We start from the raw sequence: 17,302 nt of genomic DNA on the forward strand, positions 1-17,302 counted from the left end.
CAGACAGACTGGTGTTGCACTCTCATTGTTAGACTTCACAGATTCACATCAGTAACACGACAGCACCAACACACTGTCTGCAGGAGGATCCTCATCTCCTCACCAACAAATCTATTAAAACACTCTCCTGCTCCCACACGGTCAGAGAACCACATGTGGATTCATCCGCCGCTGTAAATAGTTCCCATAAAACCGCACCATTCCCCAGATTGTACAGTATATAACGAGATCAGTATATAGATGAAAGATGGATGATGGAGTGGGATCATGTGACGAAGCTTAAATATGATTGTTGGATAAAAGCATGGAGCCACAGCACACAGGTAGCTGCAGATTAGTGATCAATAACATTCAATCTGAAAATCTTAGAGTTTCACTCAGCAGATCTGGAGCTCAGACTTCTTGGACGCCTGTGAGCACGATAACCTCATTGGTCCAGAAGGCCGACGGCCCAGACACGGTCCAGAGGTCCAGTCAGTCAAAGAGGCCACGCCCCTAATCAATTAGAGTTTAAACAGGTGAGTTATAAAATACAGTTTTGTAAACCTGTAACACGGTGCTCACTGCTGGGAGTCGGCCTGTGGTGGTCGTGGGAGGAACTGCAGTTTTTCACAGCTCCACACTGGCTGGAGGTTGAACTAAGCAGACCTGCTAATCTAGTTTAACTATAGTTTTTATAATGAAGCTGGTGGGCGGAGCCACACAGACAGACGGTGGGTGGAGTCAGATGGTTCGAGTCTAAACACTGGACCTGCTGAACAAACGTTTTGTCCTTTCAGCGTCAGTCTCAGTAACATGTTCCACAGACGTTCTCCCATCTGATTAGAGCAGCGTTGCTAATCAAAGGAACCAATCAAAACAGCTGATAGATTATTGATCGTCTCACAAACAGCTGACTGAAGCTCAGTTACTGCTCACTGAAAGCTGCACAGCCTTCATCGCTTCTATCAGGGATCATTTCTACTGCTTTTACTCCAGTTTTATTCTTCATTCACGTGATTATTAGACATTCATTTACATTAGGTTGAATTAGCATTGAATTGGAAGTTTTTGCTGTTGCCTGTAACAGAAGCCAAAAAACCCTGCACACACCCACAGTCACTGTAGAGCCAGGAGGGCCAAACGTTTCCCTGACAGTGACAAAGTGGCCGAGAGCGTCCGTGGTTCACTGGTTTCTTCACAGTTTTTAAAGTCATGGAATTAAAATTCCCTCTCCTCCTCTGACCTGTGACTCGGCTCCTTCATCTGGAGACAAAAGTCTTTCTTAACGCTCTGCAAACTTCACAGAAAAGAAGATGAAGCAGCGGTCGGCTGCAGAGAACTGTCACCTCCACCCGCAGGAGCGTCGGTGCGTTCGCCGGCTCTCTGACCCCGACCCCGACATCCCGTTAGAAGTTGGGTTTGTGCTTCTTGACCTCCACCATGAGGTGGTGGAGGTTGATGAGCTCGGAGCGGACGGCCAGGCTGCGGAACGTGGGCTGGTTCAGGACTTTGTGGAAGCCGTGGTAGTACTGGATGAGCTGCGTCAGGGCGCCCTGCGGGAGGAGGATGTGACTCACGTTAGTAAAACTAAACACATAAGCTGAAGTTCAAACCGATTCTTTACAGCGTGTTTCTTCTCTGCTGGAAGAAAAAACAAGCAGCTTGTGAAGCTGAACTAGAACCACAGGTTTGTGTTCCCACTGTGTCTGAAGCAGGCGTCACATCCTCTTATTAATGTGAGCGCGCTCAGAGCCTGAAGCAGAGAGCCGGCGAATTAGAGCCCGGCTGTGCTGGTCGTGCATCCCGCTGGTGTTCAAGGTCAACGAGACAAAAAGATTAAAATGAACTGTAAACTTATGATAACGTGTCACAGCTGTGCCCATCGCTGCCTCTCAGCGTGTCCCTCAGGCTGATCCACTCCAGCACTGATGTTGCTGTGACTGTGCAGTGAGACACATTCATGTTTACAAACATCGCGCTCATTGTTCCAGTTTTTTATTCACTGATTTCTGCTTCTCAAATATGAAAATGTGCATGTTTTGTTCTCAGTTTAATGTCCTTTAACATTGTTTAGTGTGTCTCGTTTCACTCTCACACGCCTCTGCAGGTTATTTTATACTTTTCTGACCATTTTCTTCACTGTCTCACTGTTTTGCATTCGTTTGGAGACATTTTCTCCCTTTTTTGGACATTTTGTGTCGTTTTTGTCGTCGTTTTAAATCTTTGTTTTAAATTTTGTGTCACTTTGTAGCCAGTTTGTATGTTTTTGTCCCTTTGTGACCCTTTGGAAACCTGGTGTCACAGCACAGTTAGCCCACAGAGGCTGTGTGGCACACCTGCCGCCCGGCTCACCTGGATGATGCTGGTTCCATTTTTGAAGTTGGTGAAGGACCTCATGACGTCCTGACTCATCGCCTCCACCGACTGTTTCCATGTGCTGGAAAACCCCCGAACCAGCTGAGTGATTCGAGCTGCACACACACAGACACACACACACACGTTAAGTTTCAGTTTCAGTGTGCATGCTGACTCTCGGTTTCCTCGCCATCATGTTGCTGGGGTCAGCTTCCTGTTAAACATGCTGGTCAAACAAAACAAAGAAACACAGCGAGCACACACGACGTGGTGAACAGGAAGTGGGAACCTGACTCTGACTGACACGAAAGCACAAAGACTGAAAGAGAAATAAAGCTGCTGGTTACTCTGGAAAACAAAACCAAAGGCTGAGGTGAGAGAAGCACGCTCGCTCTGCCGCTCAGACACAACCAACTGAGCGACTCTTTATATTCACAGAAACATGAAACACACAGGGCGGGCTGGGACTTCCTCTAAACGTGTCACAGATTCAGAGCTCAGGGTGGAAAACACCTGTGGTGCAGGTATGCAGGAAGTTGAACTAAACGAAGCCGCCTGCAGCTCAGAGGTACGTCCCAGAAAGCTTCATGTTTGGTGACAGCAGCAGACGTAGGAGGTGATGCAGAAACGACGAGCAAATTAATAACAGCTCGATTTAATCCTGAATCTAATCTGGTCACATCATCGTTTTAGATTCTGACATCATGGTGAGCTAACTGCCCACATTTGTAGAAATAACAGACAGAGAGGAATTGGCCAATCAGACGAGAGCTTTCCTCACATCCTCTTTCAAACACAGCAGGGCAAAGCACACCTTGTCACAGGTAACACCTGAACCTTCACAGCAAAGGTAAAGATATTTTCTCACCTTCTTCGTTCTTCAGCCGGTCCAGCTGCCCTTTCTCCATCAGCGCCTCGGCCTCCTTCACAAAGGCGATCATCCCTCCGAAAGGTGGAGAGAGAATCTCCTCGATGAACTCCTGCAGAGGACGAGAGGAGGAAGACGACAGGATCAGGAACTAAAGTGTTACAAAGTTACCTAGAAATCTAGTAAAAGTACTTTTCAAAGCTTAAAACAGCGTCCAAGTGCACGCTGACTAAAACTGTAACAAGTTTATAAAGTGTGAAAATAGTCGTTTCACCACAGCAGATCACCTGCTGCCTCCACCTCCAACCCTCTGCATGTCCTCCTTCACTACATCCTCTGAGGTCCTCCTCGTCTCCTCCTGCCTGGCAGCTCCATCATATCCACCCTCCCTCCTCTGCACATGCTCAGATGCTCAGTCCCTCTGATGGACTCATCTCCATCGTTCTCACTCTCAGTGAACATCTGAATATCTTCAGCCCGGCCTCCACCGTCTCCAAATCCCCACAGCAGGTCTCACCACCATCTTTAAACAGTCTCTCACCCTTGCTGCTCTCGTTCTGTCACTCGTCTCCACCCGCTCCACCCTACCTGCACTCTGTTCTTTGTCTTTCTTTGGAAAGTTGAACCCAGGTATTTAAACTCATCCACCTTCTCTACCTCTGCTACCTGCATGCTCATCTCTCCACTCTGGCTACACATCACAGTGTCGTCTGCTCCACCCTCACAGACTTCGTAACGTGCTTCGTACTTCCTCTGTCAGCAGCCAAACTGAATTATTATACAGCAATGCCAGTGTTCACAAGATGCTTCCAAAGGAAACACACACACACACACACACACACTTTAAACAAAAGGGACATAAAACTATTCAACTATTCAAAGTTATTACTTGCCGAATAGAAATATGAAAGCCTTCTGAAATAACCATGACATCAGAAACCTGAGTGAAACAGCAGAGTGATCCACGGTGATGATGATGTTTATATTTACCTGAGTTCTAGCCAGCAGCAGCTGCTGGAAGCCTTCCACCTCTTTACTGTCGTCTGCTGCCCTCTCCTGGACACAGCAGAGAAACACCAGTAGCACCATCAGCCACAGAAATCCAACTTTTCTTTTCCATAAACAGAATATTTTCCCCACATCAGCACAGATCCTGAGGGGAGTGTCGTGTTGTTGACGGTTGTGGCGCTCACCATGAGGACGCTGAGCATCATGTCGTAGTTGTTGATGAGGAAGATGAGCTGATCTCTCCTCGACGGGAACTCTGCCGCCATCTTCAGCACGAAGTTTTCAACCTCGATCTGGAAACAGAATCACAACAAATCACTGAACACAAATTCAGTCTGTCTGTCTCTGTGTGTGTCTGTCTGTGTGTCTGTGTGTCTGTCTGTCTGTCTGTGTGTGTCTGTCTGTGTGTCTGTCTGTCTGTGTGTGTCTGTCTGTGTGTGTCTGTCTGTGTGTCTGTCTGTCTGTGTGTGTGTGTGTCTGTGTGTCTGTTTGTGTGTGTCTGTGTGTGTGTGTTTGTGTGTGTGTGTCTGTGTGTGTGTGTTTGTGTGTGTGTGTGTGTGTCTGTGTGTGTGTCTGTGTGTGTCTGTTTGTGTGTGTGTCTGTGTCTGTTTGTCTGTGTGTCTGTTTGTCTGTGTGTGTGTCTGTTTGTGTGTGTGTGTGTGTGTGTGTGTGTGTGTCTGTGTGTGTCTGTCTTTGTGTGTCTGTCTGTGTGTGTCTGTTTATGTGTGTGTGTGTGTGTCTGTGCGTGTCTGTCTGTGTGTGTCTGTGCGTGTCTGTCTGTGTGTGTGTGCTTTTGTGTGTGTGTGCGCGTGTGTGCTTTTGTGTGTGTCTGTCTGTGTGTGTCTGTGCGTGTCTGTGTGTGTCTGTCTGTGTGTGTCTGTGTCTGTGTGTGTCTGTGTGTCTGTCTGTCTGTCTGTGTGTGTGTGTGTGTGTGTGTGTGTGTGTGTGTGTGTGTGTGTCTCTGTCTGTGCGTGTGTCTGTGTGTGTCTGTGTGTGTGTGTTACCTGCAGCTGTCCCAACAGAGCGTTGGTCCTCTCGTTGGGGAACGTCTGGTTGATGCTGACGATGGCTGAGGAGAACTCTGCGTAACGGCGAGTGATCTGAAACCACACACACACACACACACACACACACACACACAGAGCTGTGTGAGTGGAGTGTGCAGCAAACACAGTGCTGTAGGATGTGCAGTGTGTGTACGTACGTAGTGCGGTCTGGTGTCCAGCACTCCCAGTTTCTGAGGGTCTGTGTTTCTGATGCTGCTGATGTTCATCTCCAGAATGAGCTCAAACCTCGGCCACAGCAGCTCCAGCACCGCCTCCCAGTACCTGACAAACAGCACCAACACCATCAGCCTCCATCAATCTGAACACCTCCCTCTCTGCAGAGGAAGCGTCTGTACGCCGCCCAGCAGCAAACAGCCGCGTGACACCAGCTGACGTAACCACGAGCTAAACAGGAGATGGTGTGTTCAGGAGGAGGTGGAGACACTGAAAGAGTCAGAGTACAGCAACACTACAGGAACAGAGGAGACTGACTTGTCGAGAGCTGGGATGCTCCTCTTGGCCGTGATGGCTCTGAACCGGAGGATGATGTGGATGCAGAGGAAGACGGCGATGCTGTCGTAGCAGTCGGACACGTAGGTGGACATGCTCTTCTGCAGGAGGAGACAGAGAGCGGGCTGACACACGCTGCGACCACACGCTGCACGACTGTCGCTCAGGAGCTTTTTTGGTTTTTATGACTTTAAGTTTGGTTTCATGTAACCTGAACTCTGACCCCCAGAAGTGTTACCTACAGGAACAGCAGCATCTTCAGTAACACCGTGGCTCCACTTAAAAACATCACTGTAAACTCTTTCCAGGACTGAGACGTTTGCAGATTGCAGAGTAAAACTCAACATTTCCCTCCTCTCTGCTGAACATGTGTTTAGTTTATCACACGAGGATTCTGCTTGGTGACAAACTCACGGAGAACACAGCTGTTTATACGCAGCGCGTCCTGTTACATCACTGCTTTGAATATCTGTGATAGCAAAACATAACACGCTGCTCATGATCCAAAGTCTGATATTTGTTTATGATGAAGTCAGGTAATAAATGTGGTTTGAATTGACCAAAGAAACGTTTCTGCTGGAGAGGAAAGCCTGCAGCTCTGACAGGAGGCGGGGTTCTCACCAGGAACATGCTGAGAGTCTTTCCCATGATGCTGTTGAAGAGGTCGAGGGCGGAGTTTCCAGCCACCATGAAGAAGTCAGACAGGAAGAGGTATTCTCTGCAGCCGTTGTCGAGCAGAGCGTAGTGCTGGCTGCGAAACAGCGTCTCATAGGGATACTGTGAGAGAGAGGGAGAGTTAGACCTCAGACGACCTCTGTGGCACCGATCGGCTCCACAGACTGTAGATAAACGATGGACGCGCTGTGATGTCACTCATTAGTTTGTGAAGTCTCGTGTTCAGCGGCGTGACTGTCACCATCTTGGAGTCTGAAACACAATTTGCTGAGCACAACAACAAAAACTACACGTTTCTACGGCAATGACTTGTCAATTACAGAGGACACGCCCCTGAGCTGTCGTCCCCTTCAGGTGACTACAAAGACTGCAGACCTCTGCAGCTGTTTCCATCTTTGTCTATGACGAGGTCACTGCTCCCAAACTTTCCCAGCAGTGAAAATTAAACATCTCTTAATCTGCCACAAGATGTCAGCGCTGAGCAACAGAGCTCAGCTCAGCTGTAATTTAAACTGGATCCTAAAATTATTCACATCTCATTAAAAGTGAGGACGTGCATCCTGTTTGTCCTGAAGGGGGCGTGTCTCGTGTTACAGACGCTGGTTTGGTCACTGAGAATTTTATTTTCTTGTAAATGGCAGATCTGCAGAACGCGTTTGGGTTGAGCGGCTCGGTCTGTGACGGCTCCGTCTCTCACCCTGCTGTCTCCTCTCTGAGCCGTGTGCGGGACCAGGATGGGCCCCTCCAGCTCGGCCGGGCTCAGGATGGCCCCCCTCTGGCCCAGAGTGAAGATGGTGTTCCTGCTCTTCAGAGACGGTTTGGAGAAGAAACCTGCGGCCGCGAGTCAAGGAGCTTCAAACAATCTGAAAATGTGAAGCAGGCAGAGCGCCCGAGCGCAGCGCACACGGTGAGCAGGCGTGACACAAACCACAGACCGTGAAGGATATCTTTCTTGGCTGTGTCCTCGACTCCCATCAGGTCGTCTTTGTCTGCCACCTCCTCGTACTGCGGGACACACAAACATCAGCTGTTATCCACACGAAGACGGCGTGCAGCCGCATCGACACAAACGCAGCGAGGGCGTGACCCCGCTGCTCACCCACCTGCACTTTGAGCAGCCTGCCGCTGTACGACTTGAAGTAACTGTAGTAAATCTTGCTCATGGTGTCCACGTACTCGTCTCTGATCTCCTTGGCGACCGTTCTCTCATTGGCCAGAAGGAACTGGTAGAAGAACCTGCAGTGAAAACAACGACAGCATCGATCAGCATGTTCACTTTTCAAAGTTTAGGTCAGAATGGTAAATGGTAAATGGCCTGTATTTATATAGCGCTTTACTAGTCCCTAAGGACCCCAAAGTGCTTTACATATCCAGTCATCCACCCATTCACACACACATTCACACACTGGTGATGGCAAGCTACGTTGCAGCCACAGCCACCCTGGGGCGCACTGACAGAGGCGAGGCTGCCGGACACTGGCGCCACCGGGCCCTCTGACCACCACCAGTAGGCAACGGGTGAAGTGTCTTGCCCAAGGACACAACGACTGAGACTGTCCAAGCCGGGGCTCGAACCGGCAACCTTCCGATTACAAGGCGAACTCCCAACTCTTGAGCCACGATCGTCATTGTGTCGAGAAATAACTCGACACAATGACGAAAATGTGTCGAGTTATTTCTAACGCACAATTAAAAACAAGTTCAACACAACAAAAAAAATAACAAACAGATGGTAAAAAGATGGGTGGAGCTTCCAGGTCAGGAAACAGAAGGTGGAAACGTGATGTCAGCGAGTGATGTCGCCATGACTACGTCCACCTTTAAGTTTAAAACCTCACCTCAAATAAAAAACTAATGCAGACGTGTGCACAGATTTATTAACAGTCTAACATATCGAATAATTAAAATCAATTAAAAAATAACAGAATTTAAACAGATTTACTAAGTGTAGTGGTGGGAAACAGATGAATACACCTGAGCGGAGAACAGAGGAGTCTGCACAGACCTCACCTGGATCAGCGAACGATGCGGAGCGCTCAGGATTCTCCGTCATGTGACAAACGAGACGCGTAACAGAAACAAGTGTTTTTAAAGACGTTTCAGTTACTCGAGTGTAAAAATGGACTTCTTGCTCTTTAAATGGACAGAAGCAACAAAGAAAAGACGTCTGCAGGTTCAGTGTGATGCAGACTCGCTGCTTTACCTGTGAGTGGACCCAAACGCTCATATTTATGTCAGAAATGTGCTGAAGCTCAGCTGTGCTCACCGGTACTTCAGCAGAGTGTTCTGTGGGATCTGGTAGTTGGTCATCGGTTTCCTGAAGGAGTAAATCTTCTGAAGAATGAACTCTCTGATCTTTGACACCGCCTGAGGGGAACAAAGTGTGTGGATATAATCACAAAGATATAAAACCTGATTACTAGACAGAGGAATGAGTTAAACGCCTTCGTGTGGCGCGGGTACATTAAGCGCTCTGCCCTGAAACACCTCAGGAGAGCAGCTCAGCAGGATCTCTGACTTATTAATGAGGATTTTCCCTCATTTCCTGTTTGTTATGGACTGTAAACGTGATTCCAAAGAGTCGGGAACTTTCCTCCTCGGGCACCTCCCGCCCGTCTCTCACCTTGAGTTTGAGGCGGTCGACGATGTCCTGGATGTCGGAGCAGGCCAGCGTCTCTCTGAAGCTCAGCTCTTTGGCAAAGTTGATCTTAGTGTTGAGCTCGTGGAGCTGCTCCAGAAACTCCTGCTCCGTCACAGGACTGTCCAGGATGGTGCTGCCAACACACACGACCAGCAGATAAGTCATGCAATCACCACAAACCACTGATGGCTGGTTAATCCATCAGGAACAATTCTGAGGTCTCTGCAAACTGAGTGCAGCGACAGCCGTCAAACCTACGAGATCATGGCTCCGGGCACCACCAGCTCGTCCACCAGCTGGCTGAGGTGGCTGCGCACGGCCTGCCGGTTCTTCAGCCGCACGTTCATGCTGACCGACTGCTGCTGCAGGGTCTGGATCTCACTGCTGATGGAGGACAGGTCGCTCTGGAAGCCGCTCAGCATGCCCTCCATACGCTGAGAGACACACAGCCGTGAGGTTAGACTGAATCTGCTTTAACACCAGGAAGAGGACAGCGCTCCGATGACGGTTTGAAAAAGTGCCCGCCTCTCATTTCCCCACTTGAACTGGACCCACCTAAAAACTTAACTCAGCACTGAGGACAGAAAAGAATCCACTCAGATGCAGAGAGGCCGAGTAACCACAGCAGCCGTGCTGCTTTTAGTGAGCACACTGTGACGTAAAGCACCTTTATTAAAGCCTTTTATTACTTTAAGCTTGTGTGCAGAAAACTGAAGTAAGGGTGCAAACTGACAGGAACGTGTGTCTCGGGTACATCTGTCCCGCCTCTGCACAGCTCCACAGTGACGACGTGTTCTTCTGCTGACGCTTCTGTGAGAACTCAGCTCAGAAAATGTGACAGGGAAACAAAACACGTCTCGACTCATTCACACTTGAATCATTCTCAAATATCCACAAGAGTCCGTCCCAGCATCCCTCTGTTACCTGAGTTTTCTGGACATTTTGTATAAATGTCACACACATGATTATTTTTAAGCCTGTCTGTCTCAGTCCTCTCACCTCCAGGATGGAGTCACAGGCAGTGATCTGGTTGTGCAGCAGGGCGATGTTCTGACTCTCTTTGATATCTGCAGGACGAGCGCTCAGGAAAACATCATCAGTGACGGGTGTTAGTGTGTGGTTATACATTATTAGGTGACACTGTGAAGGATACAGTCTTTGATGGAGGCTTGTTCAATCCTCTGCAGCTCTGCCTCCACCTGTTTGGAGTACTGACGGAGGTCGACACCCTGAAAACCGACGGGAGGAAACTGAAATGTTTTATCTGTGCTTTGAAAGAGGAAGTGTGGAGGTAACAATTATTTTATAGTACCTTTCAAAAGAAAAGTAACAAATCCCTTCACATTAAAAGCAGCAGTTTAACTCTTTGTTGCCCCGAGGAGCTCGGAGGCTGTCGAGTCGTCTTCTTCCTCGCAGCTTCAAAAGCAGACGTTAACTGTCACAGCTGACCTGCCATGAGGCTAAACGTTATCTTTCAGCTGAACAGGTTCATCTCAGAGATGTGGACTAACAAACTACTACAGCACACAGCGGTCGAACAGCAAGATCACAGCAGAAGGTGTGAATTTGAATTACAAAAGCACTCTGGATGGTCCCCACCCTCTGCTGCACAGGCTCAGAGATATGAGGCTGACAAACTGACAGCCAACAGGCCAAATCCTCCCACAGAGAAAGAAAAACACCTGGCCTGATGTGTCCCCTCCACACAGCAGCAAACCAACAACATCACTGCTGCAAAGAAACCACAACTGAGGGAGACCGAGAAGAAGCAAGACACAGGAAGGACGGGACATCAGCCGAGGACGTGTCATATATTATCTATCTGTTAGACTCGTGACTCTTTCAGTTCTCACCGTTTTGAGCGCTTCCTTCACCAGGTCGTCTTCCAGGTTGGCCTGAATGTGAACTGCAGCAGACAAAAGGGAACAACAGTTAGTGACAAGCGAAACCTTTGAGCAAGGCAGCACCGAGAAGCTCCAGTATCACCCAGGAAGCTGTAACAAGCGCCACCTCAGCCGAGCTTTAATATGAAGTCTTTTCCTTACTGTCCACTTCATCCAGGATAAACTCGTCCGTAGTGATGTCCAGCTCTCCCAGGTTCAGGTTAGCCATGTCTGCTTCAGTCTTCTGGGGGAAACACAACCAGTGTGTCTTCAGTGGTGATAATTAACAGGATTTATTCCAACCAATGAGAAAACATACAATTACGGGCCACTTTGTTAGGTACACCTGTTTGTCTGTCCTTTAACTCAAATATCTAATCAACCAATTGCATGGCAGCAACTCAGTGCATGTAAACCTGTGGACATGGACCTGCTGAAGTTCAAACTAAGCATCAGAATGTGGAAGAAAGGTGATCCAAGCGACTGTGAGGATGTTGGGCTGAGTGTTTCAGAAACTGCTGATCTGCCGGGATTGTCCCACATAAATATCTGCAGAGTTTACACAGAAGCTCTGAAAAAGAGAAAATATTCAGCGCGCGGCAGTTCACTGGAGGAAAATGTCTTTGTGAGGTCAGAGGAGAACGGCCAGACAGCTTTGAGCCTGACTTACAACCAAGGAACAGCATAAGCAAATGGGCTACAGGAGCAGAAGACCACAGCTGGTGTCACTCATGTCAACTAAGAGGAGGAAACTGAGGCTACAGTTCACACAGACTCACCAATACTGGACACAGAAGATGAAAAAACATTTCCTGGTCTGAGAAGTCTCAATTTCTTGAAGGTTTCTGGAAGTCAGAATTTGGTATAAACTAGAGATCCGATATTACATATCTGTCCGATACTGTCCTAAATTACTGGATCGGATATCGGAGAGAAATAAAAAATGTAATCTGATCCATTAAATATCACAAAAGCACCTCACAAAACTTGCGACATGGCGTAACTCAGCTCATAGCCTTAGCACGTCGGAGGAGCATGCGTCACATGATAGAGCAGCTGTGGCGTGCGAGACCTGTCGGCGGTCTGGTGGAGCATTTGGCTTTCGAGAAAGTTATCCCAGAGAAGCAAAGCAAGTGTGTAAGTTCATCTCTGAATGTTTGTAAAGCATTCCCACGTTAAGCTTAACAACCGATATATGGAGCGACTGCCTCTCATTCTCTCCCCCTCCCTCTCCTGTTGCTACTTCAATCATGAAACTGATCAATGATCAGCTGATCGGCTTGATAAGCTGTTGTTAGAATGTATTTAATATTACTTTCTACACCAGGATCCTTTTCTACGTAGCTGACAGCTGGTAACTGTGCAGGGGCGGGTCTAGCAAAGTTTAGCCAGGGGGACAGGTAGGGCATTAACATGGAAAGGGGGGCACAAAGACATACTTTTCTTTCTAATTGTCATGTCGAGCTTTTAATAAATAATTATCTGAATCTTACAACCAAAGTTTTCATCTGATGTAAAATGTATAGAAGTCCATTACTGCATATAGTAACTATTAACTCTAATATATCCTAGTAAGCTATAGTACTTTTTCCTTTGGGAAAAAGCAGTCTGCAATTCTGTTGAAGAAAGATGTTGAATCTATTTAATGATTGTAGAAAAATTGTTGATTTCTGTGCATTTTTTTTTTCAAACATGTGCATTAAATGAAAGTCGATTACATCATTTAAGCATCACTAGGCAGAGGGCGGGGGCTGGTTCCCTTTTTTTTTTTCCTGGGAGTTGGCAGCCCTATTAGTTAAGTTGCTTAATATTTCTTTAAAATACCAGAATGGGAGATTCTCATCATGGGTGGAGCTGACAAGTCTGCAGCAACTCTGTGGTGATGTCATAATGATGTCATGTCAACATGGACCAAAATCTCGGTTACCAACAGCTGAATGTGAAGACTTAAACCGACTGAAGGAAAAAAGAGGTCCATCCCGGTTACATCAAGGTGTACCTAATAAAATGTCCGATGAGCGTTTTTACACAGAGAGAAGTTGATTGAATAACCATCTGTTTTCTAGCTGCTGCACACACCACCTCACATTCATTTGTGTGACAGACAAAGTAGCATCCATAATCGGGATTATTAATGCAGGACCAGAGCGACAATTGATAAACCTGACGTGATTACTTGAAATTAATCGCCTTTTCCTCCTCACATTAAGGAAGTCAGTGCTTCCCATTAGCATCCAGCAGCATCAGCACTCTGTAGAATGATTCCACCTGCTAACAGCTTCTTTGAGCTTCACGCAGCTAAAAGCTCGCGCTCACCGGTGATTCCCTCCGTGAAACTGAACGCAGCCGTCACGCAGAAGAAGAACATCTTACCTCGTCCTGTAAATACGCCATGGCGACTTCTGTCGGGTTCCCAGCTGTGTTTACATCGGGCCCAGCTCCAGCAGTGGTCGCGGTTCCCTCCGCCATTGCGGCGAATATACGCTAACGTCAGAGAAAAATACAAATCTAAAGTTCCACCTCGTAGTTAGCTAAAATATCCGTTTTTTAAACGAGCGCGGTATTAGCACGATCAAGTGCAGTGGGTGATAAATGAACGGGACTCAATAAACATTTATTTCGCGTGAAACTAACCGCGTTAAGCCACGTATTTGCTTGTTTCTTTTGAGCACAGTTTTTTTCCCAGTCGGACGACTCGATAGTGGTGTACCAACTTCCGTTCGCGAAAGGAATCAAACTCTCGCGAGAGCCTTACGGCTTCCTCTTCGCACGGAACCTGCTTCCAAGATGGTGAGTTTCTTTTCTGGCAGACTGAACTATCTCAGAAATCCGTGATCATCCAGCTTTAGTCGCGCTTGTTTGTCACATTTATACATCCGATAAATCCTCCACAGCCTACGTGATGGGGCTGGTGCGGAATTGTCGGTTTATAGCGGGTAATTTGACATTTTAGCCCAGTTTGCTTTGGGATGTGAGTGGAGCTGTATTGACGAGCCCCAACAGTTAACTTCGTTTTTTCCTCCCGGTTATAAAGCCTCCACATGCCCGGCTCCTGCTCCTGGAACTAACTGTGGATGGAGCCTGTGTGCCGCTTTAAACTTTAAGAAGCAGTCATAGTTTGAGGCGGTTAGCCCTCAGAGCTAACAGGCTTTAGCCTTGCTAAGCATGTTGGTCGCCCCTGGCCGAGAGCTGGAAGTACTCTGATGTAAATACACAGTATTTCAAATAGTCGAAGTACTGCTGGGATGTTGTACTCGTGAGCTCTTTTTTTGGCGGGTTTGAACAAACCTGACGGTGTTCAGAGCCGCAGCAGTCCATCTGTTCGGGCTAACGGGGCTAAACTAAGAGAAATCCACATGAACCTCCAGCACACTTTGCAAATACATAGGTTAACATATAAACATACACGTTATACATACAGTGTGAAGCTTGTAACATGTATGTGTATTATTGCGTGATCTTTAAAATAAATACATGTTGCTGTGTGCGACTCACTTTCCCTCTGCATCTCAGTCTCTGGTCATCCCTGAGAAGTTCCAGCACATTCTTCGTGTCCTGAACACGAACATCGATGGCAGGAGGAAGATCGCCTTCGCCATCACTGCCATCAAGGTGAGCTCCTCCCTGAGTCTGTGCCGCTTGTTCCAATTGGCTGTTTTTCATCTTCACATCAGTTGTGCTGTTTTTTGTGATTGTCGGCGTGTTGTTAACACTTTCTCTTCTCAGGGTGTTGGCAGACGTTACGCCCACGTTGTCCTGAGGAAAGCCGACATCGACCTGAACAAGAGAGCCGGAGAGCTGACTGAGGAGGAGGTGAGGATTGTTCAGAGCTTTGACTGAAAACGACGAGTTGTGATGCTGTCGTCTTGTCAGGAGATTTTGTCACTCGGGCTTGAGTGATGGTTGCCTCGTTGAATCAGTGCAACAAGTATCACGGGTATTGATTTGTGAAGCGTTTGGAGGGTCGGTCCTCTGCAGGCCGGTCTCTGAGGCTCAGAGACGATCTGACTATAGAAAGATTTTAATCGTCCTCAGAGCAGCGTGTCTCGTTTTATTGCATGAAGGCAAAGAGACGGCACTTTACTCTGTGAAGAACAGTACTCACAAGTCAGAGGAGTAAAGTGTGGCTACCAGCAGCAGGTTAATGTTGGCACACCTGTGCAGAAGGTGGTCGCATCGCGCCGTATGAGTGTGTATCTGCCACTGCAACGCTCCAGATTTTATGCATTTAGACAAACTAGGGGGTAAAGAAGCACCTCCGGTCACAGAGGGGTGCAGAGTGACGTAATCATTGAGGACATCATTGGTTTAGCTGAGGCGTAATGTTACCATCAGGTGAAAGTGTCTGCTCATTGGACTTTGCTGTCTGCAGAGCATTTCTAAGCATTTTGCTTCACTTGAAGTTTGTCCCGACTTTGATGTAAAGCAGCAGTTGTTTCCTCAGGTGTCACATTTTAGGACGGGTGTCTGTTTCCCAGAGTTGGAGACGCTTCATTAGATCTGGCCTTTCCTGTCGATCACTATATTCAGTTTCCTTGCGTAGTAACCGGAGCTGTTTGGTTGTCAGGTTGAGCGGGTGGTGACCATCATGCAGAATCCTCGCCAGTACAAAATCCCAGACTGGTTCCTCAACAGGCAGAAGGACGTGAAGGACGGCAAATACAGCCAGGTGGGTGACCGGCAGCTGCTGCTTTGTCTTCCATTCTTCAAGAATCTAAATTATGAAATCGATTTTTGGCACAAACCTGAACGAGGTTCACACCAAAGTATTTGATTGGACGGGCTAGTTGGAGGCACCCCGTGACCATCCCTGTGTCTGATTTCAGGTCCTCGCCAACAGCCTGGATAACAAGCTGAGAGAAGATCTGGAGAGGCTGAAGAAGATCAGGGCTCACCGTGGTCTCAGGCACTTCTGGGGGTAAGAGCGCGGTCCTCGTATTCATTCGCACTCCTGTGAGAAGGCTCCGCATCGACGCGTCCTCCGTTTACCCGAGTCTGCACAGATCTGTGAGCGGGACACGTCCTGCAGAGTTCAGAGGCTTCATGAACGTTTGTGTCACACTCGAGAGTAAACGGGACGTCTGCAGAGCGAGCCTGTCCTGAAAAACTTGAACCGTGAGCTCAGAAACACTGATGCAGCCTCGGTGTGCGTCCACACTAACAGGCTAAATTCATGAGTGTGTGACTGTAGAGCATAGATGCGGTGACCTCTACACCAACGCTCTGAGTGTTGGTCCTGTGGGGGCCGGAGTACATCTGAGCTTTGTGGGAGACTTCAGGGATAAAATGGAACATGAATTGAATCTGTAGATTTAAGTTCAGAGCCCTGATGTCTGCCCCTTTAACCCCTCTTGTAATAAAATATATACTTTAATAATGGGCTCAAACATTGTGATGTTTGTTGTCCTGCTGATTTACAGACCAGTTAAATGTCCTGTTTACTTTCCTGAAGCAGATGTTTGAGTTTCCTGATGGTGGAGAGGTTATAGGTTTGTCTTTAAACTGAAACACGTTTCCAGCACGAAGCAGTCGGTCAGATTAAAACCTTTAAAAACAAATGAATTCTGTTTTTTAAGATGAAATCATCAAACATGTTGTTCAGTTGTATTGTTACAGACGTCCTAACCTGGTTTCCGTCTCTCTCCCTGCAGTCTGCGTGTGCGCGGTCAGCACACCAAGACCACCGGCCGTCGTGGTCGCACCGTCGGCGTGTCCAAGAAGAAGTAAACTGCCCCGCTTCCCTTTGTTTCAATAAAACACCACAGTTCACAAAATGTTCTCGTCCCCTGTGCTGCTTTACTTCTCTCACCAACACACCGCTGGGAGCTCCTTGGTAATTTATTTTGAAGGTGGCGTCTCGGGGGATCAGTGATGTAGTTTTAATGTTCAGGAGTAAATGGTAAATGGCCTGTATTTATATAGCGCCTTACTAGTCCCTAAGGACCCCAAAGCACTTTACATATCCAGTCATTCACCCATTCACACACACATTCACACACTGGTGATGGCAAGCTACGTTGTAGCCACAGCCACCCTGGGGCGCACTGACAGAGGCGAGGCTGCCGGACACTGGCGCCACCGGGCCCTCTGACCACCACCGGCAATGGGTGAAGTGTCTTGCCCAAGGACACAACGACCGAGACTGTCCAAGCTGGGGCTCGAACCGGCAACCTTCCGATTACAAGACGAACTCCCAACTCTTGAGCCACGATCGCCGCAGAGTAGTAGTAGATGTGCACAGAACATCTACTGATGTTCTGTAGGATTTCAAATAGAAATCTGATATTTTAGGCTGTTATTACAGATGGAGCCGCCTAGCAGGGGAATGAATCAC

General features: G+C 47.8%; 2 protein-coding genes across 2 annotated transcripts; one reads left to right on the forward strand and one right to left on the reverse strand.

The window, feature by feature from the left end:
• Positions 1–9: 9 nt before the first annotated feature.
• LOC134624227 (vacuolar protein sorting-associated protein 52 homolog) lies at positions 10–13,633 on the reverse strand. Its single transcript, XM_063469187.1, has 20 exons — positions 13,342–13,633; positions 11,131–11,212; positions 10,939–10,991; positions 10,239–10,314; positions 10,085–10,152; positions 9,344–9,519; positions 9,068–9,218; positions 8,711–8,811; positions 7,548–7,680; positions 7,392–7,449; positions 7,142–7,275; positions 6,391–6,546; positions 5,752–5,870; positions 5,418–5,541; positions 5,218–5,313; positions 4,399–4,506; positions 4,196–4,261; positions 3,206–3,317; positions 2,335–2,453; positions 10–1,535 (listed from the first exon to the last, which is right to left on the reverse strand). Exons 1-20 carry the CDS (start codon positions 13,435–13,437, stop codon positions 1,389–1,391), a joined length of 2,175 nt encoding a protein of 724 aa, XP_063325257.1. The 5' UTR covers positions 13,438–13,633; the 3' UTR covers positions 10–1,388.
• A 33-nt stretch (positions 13,634–13,666) lies between these two features.
• Positions 13,667–16,742, forward strand: LOC134624234 (small ribosomal subunit protein uS13). Its single transcript, XM_063469196.1, has 6 exons — positions 13,667–13,758; positions 14,482–14,580; positions 14,695–14,781; positions 15,536–15,637; positions 15,795–15,886; positions 16,620–16,742. The coding sequence occupies exons 1-6, from the start codon at positions 13,756–13,758 to the stop codon at positions 16,693–16,695; spliced, it is 459 nt and encodes a 152-aa protein (XP_063325266.1). The 5' UTR covers positions 13,667–13,755; the 3' UTR covers positions 16,696–16,742.
• Positions 16,743–17,302: the final 560 nt, after the last annotated feature.

The sequence above is a fragment of the Pelmatolapia mariae genome, linkage group LG3_W (assembly GCF_036321145.2).
Source record: "Pelmatolapia mariae isolate MD_Pm_ZW linkage group LG3_W, Pm_UMD_F_2, whole genome shotgun sequence".
Taxonomy (NCBI): domain Eukaryota; kingdom Metazoa; phylum Chordata; class Actinopteri; order Cichliformes; family Cichlidae; genus Pelmatolapia; species Pelmatolapia mariae.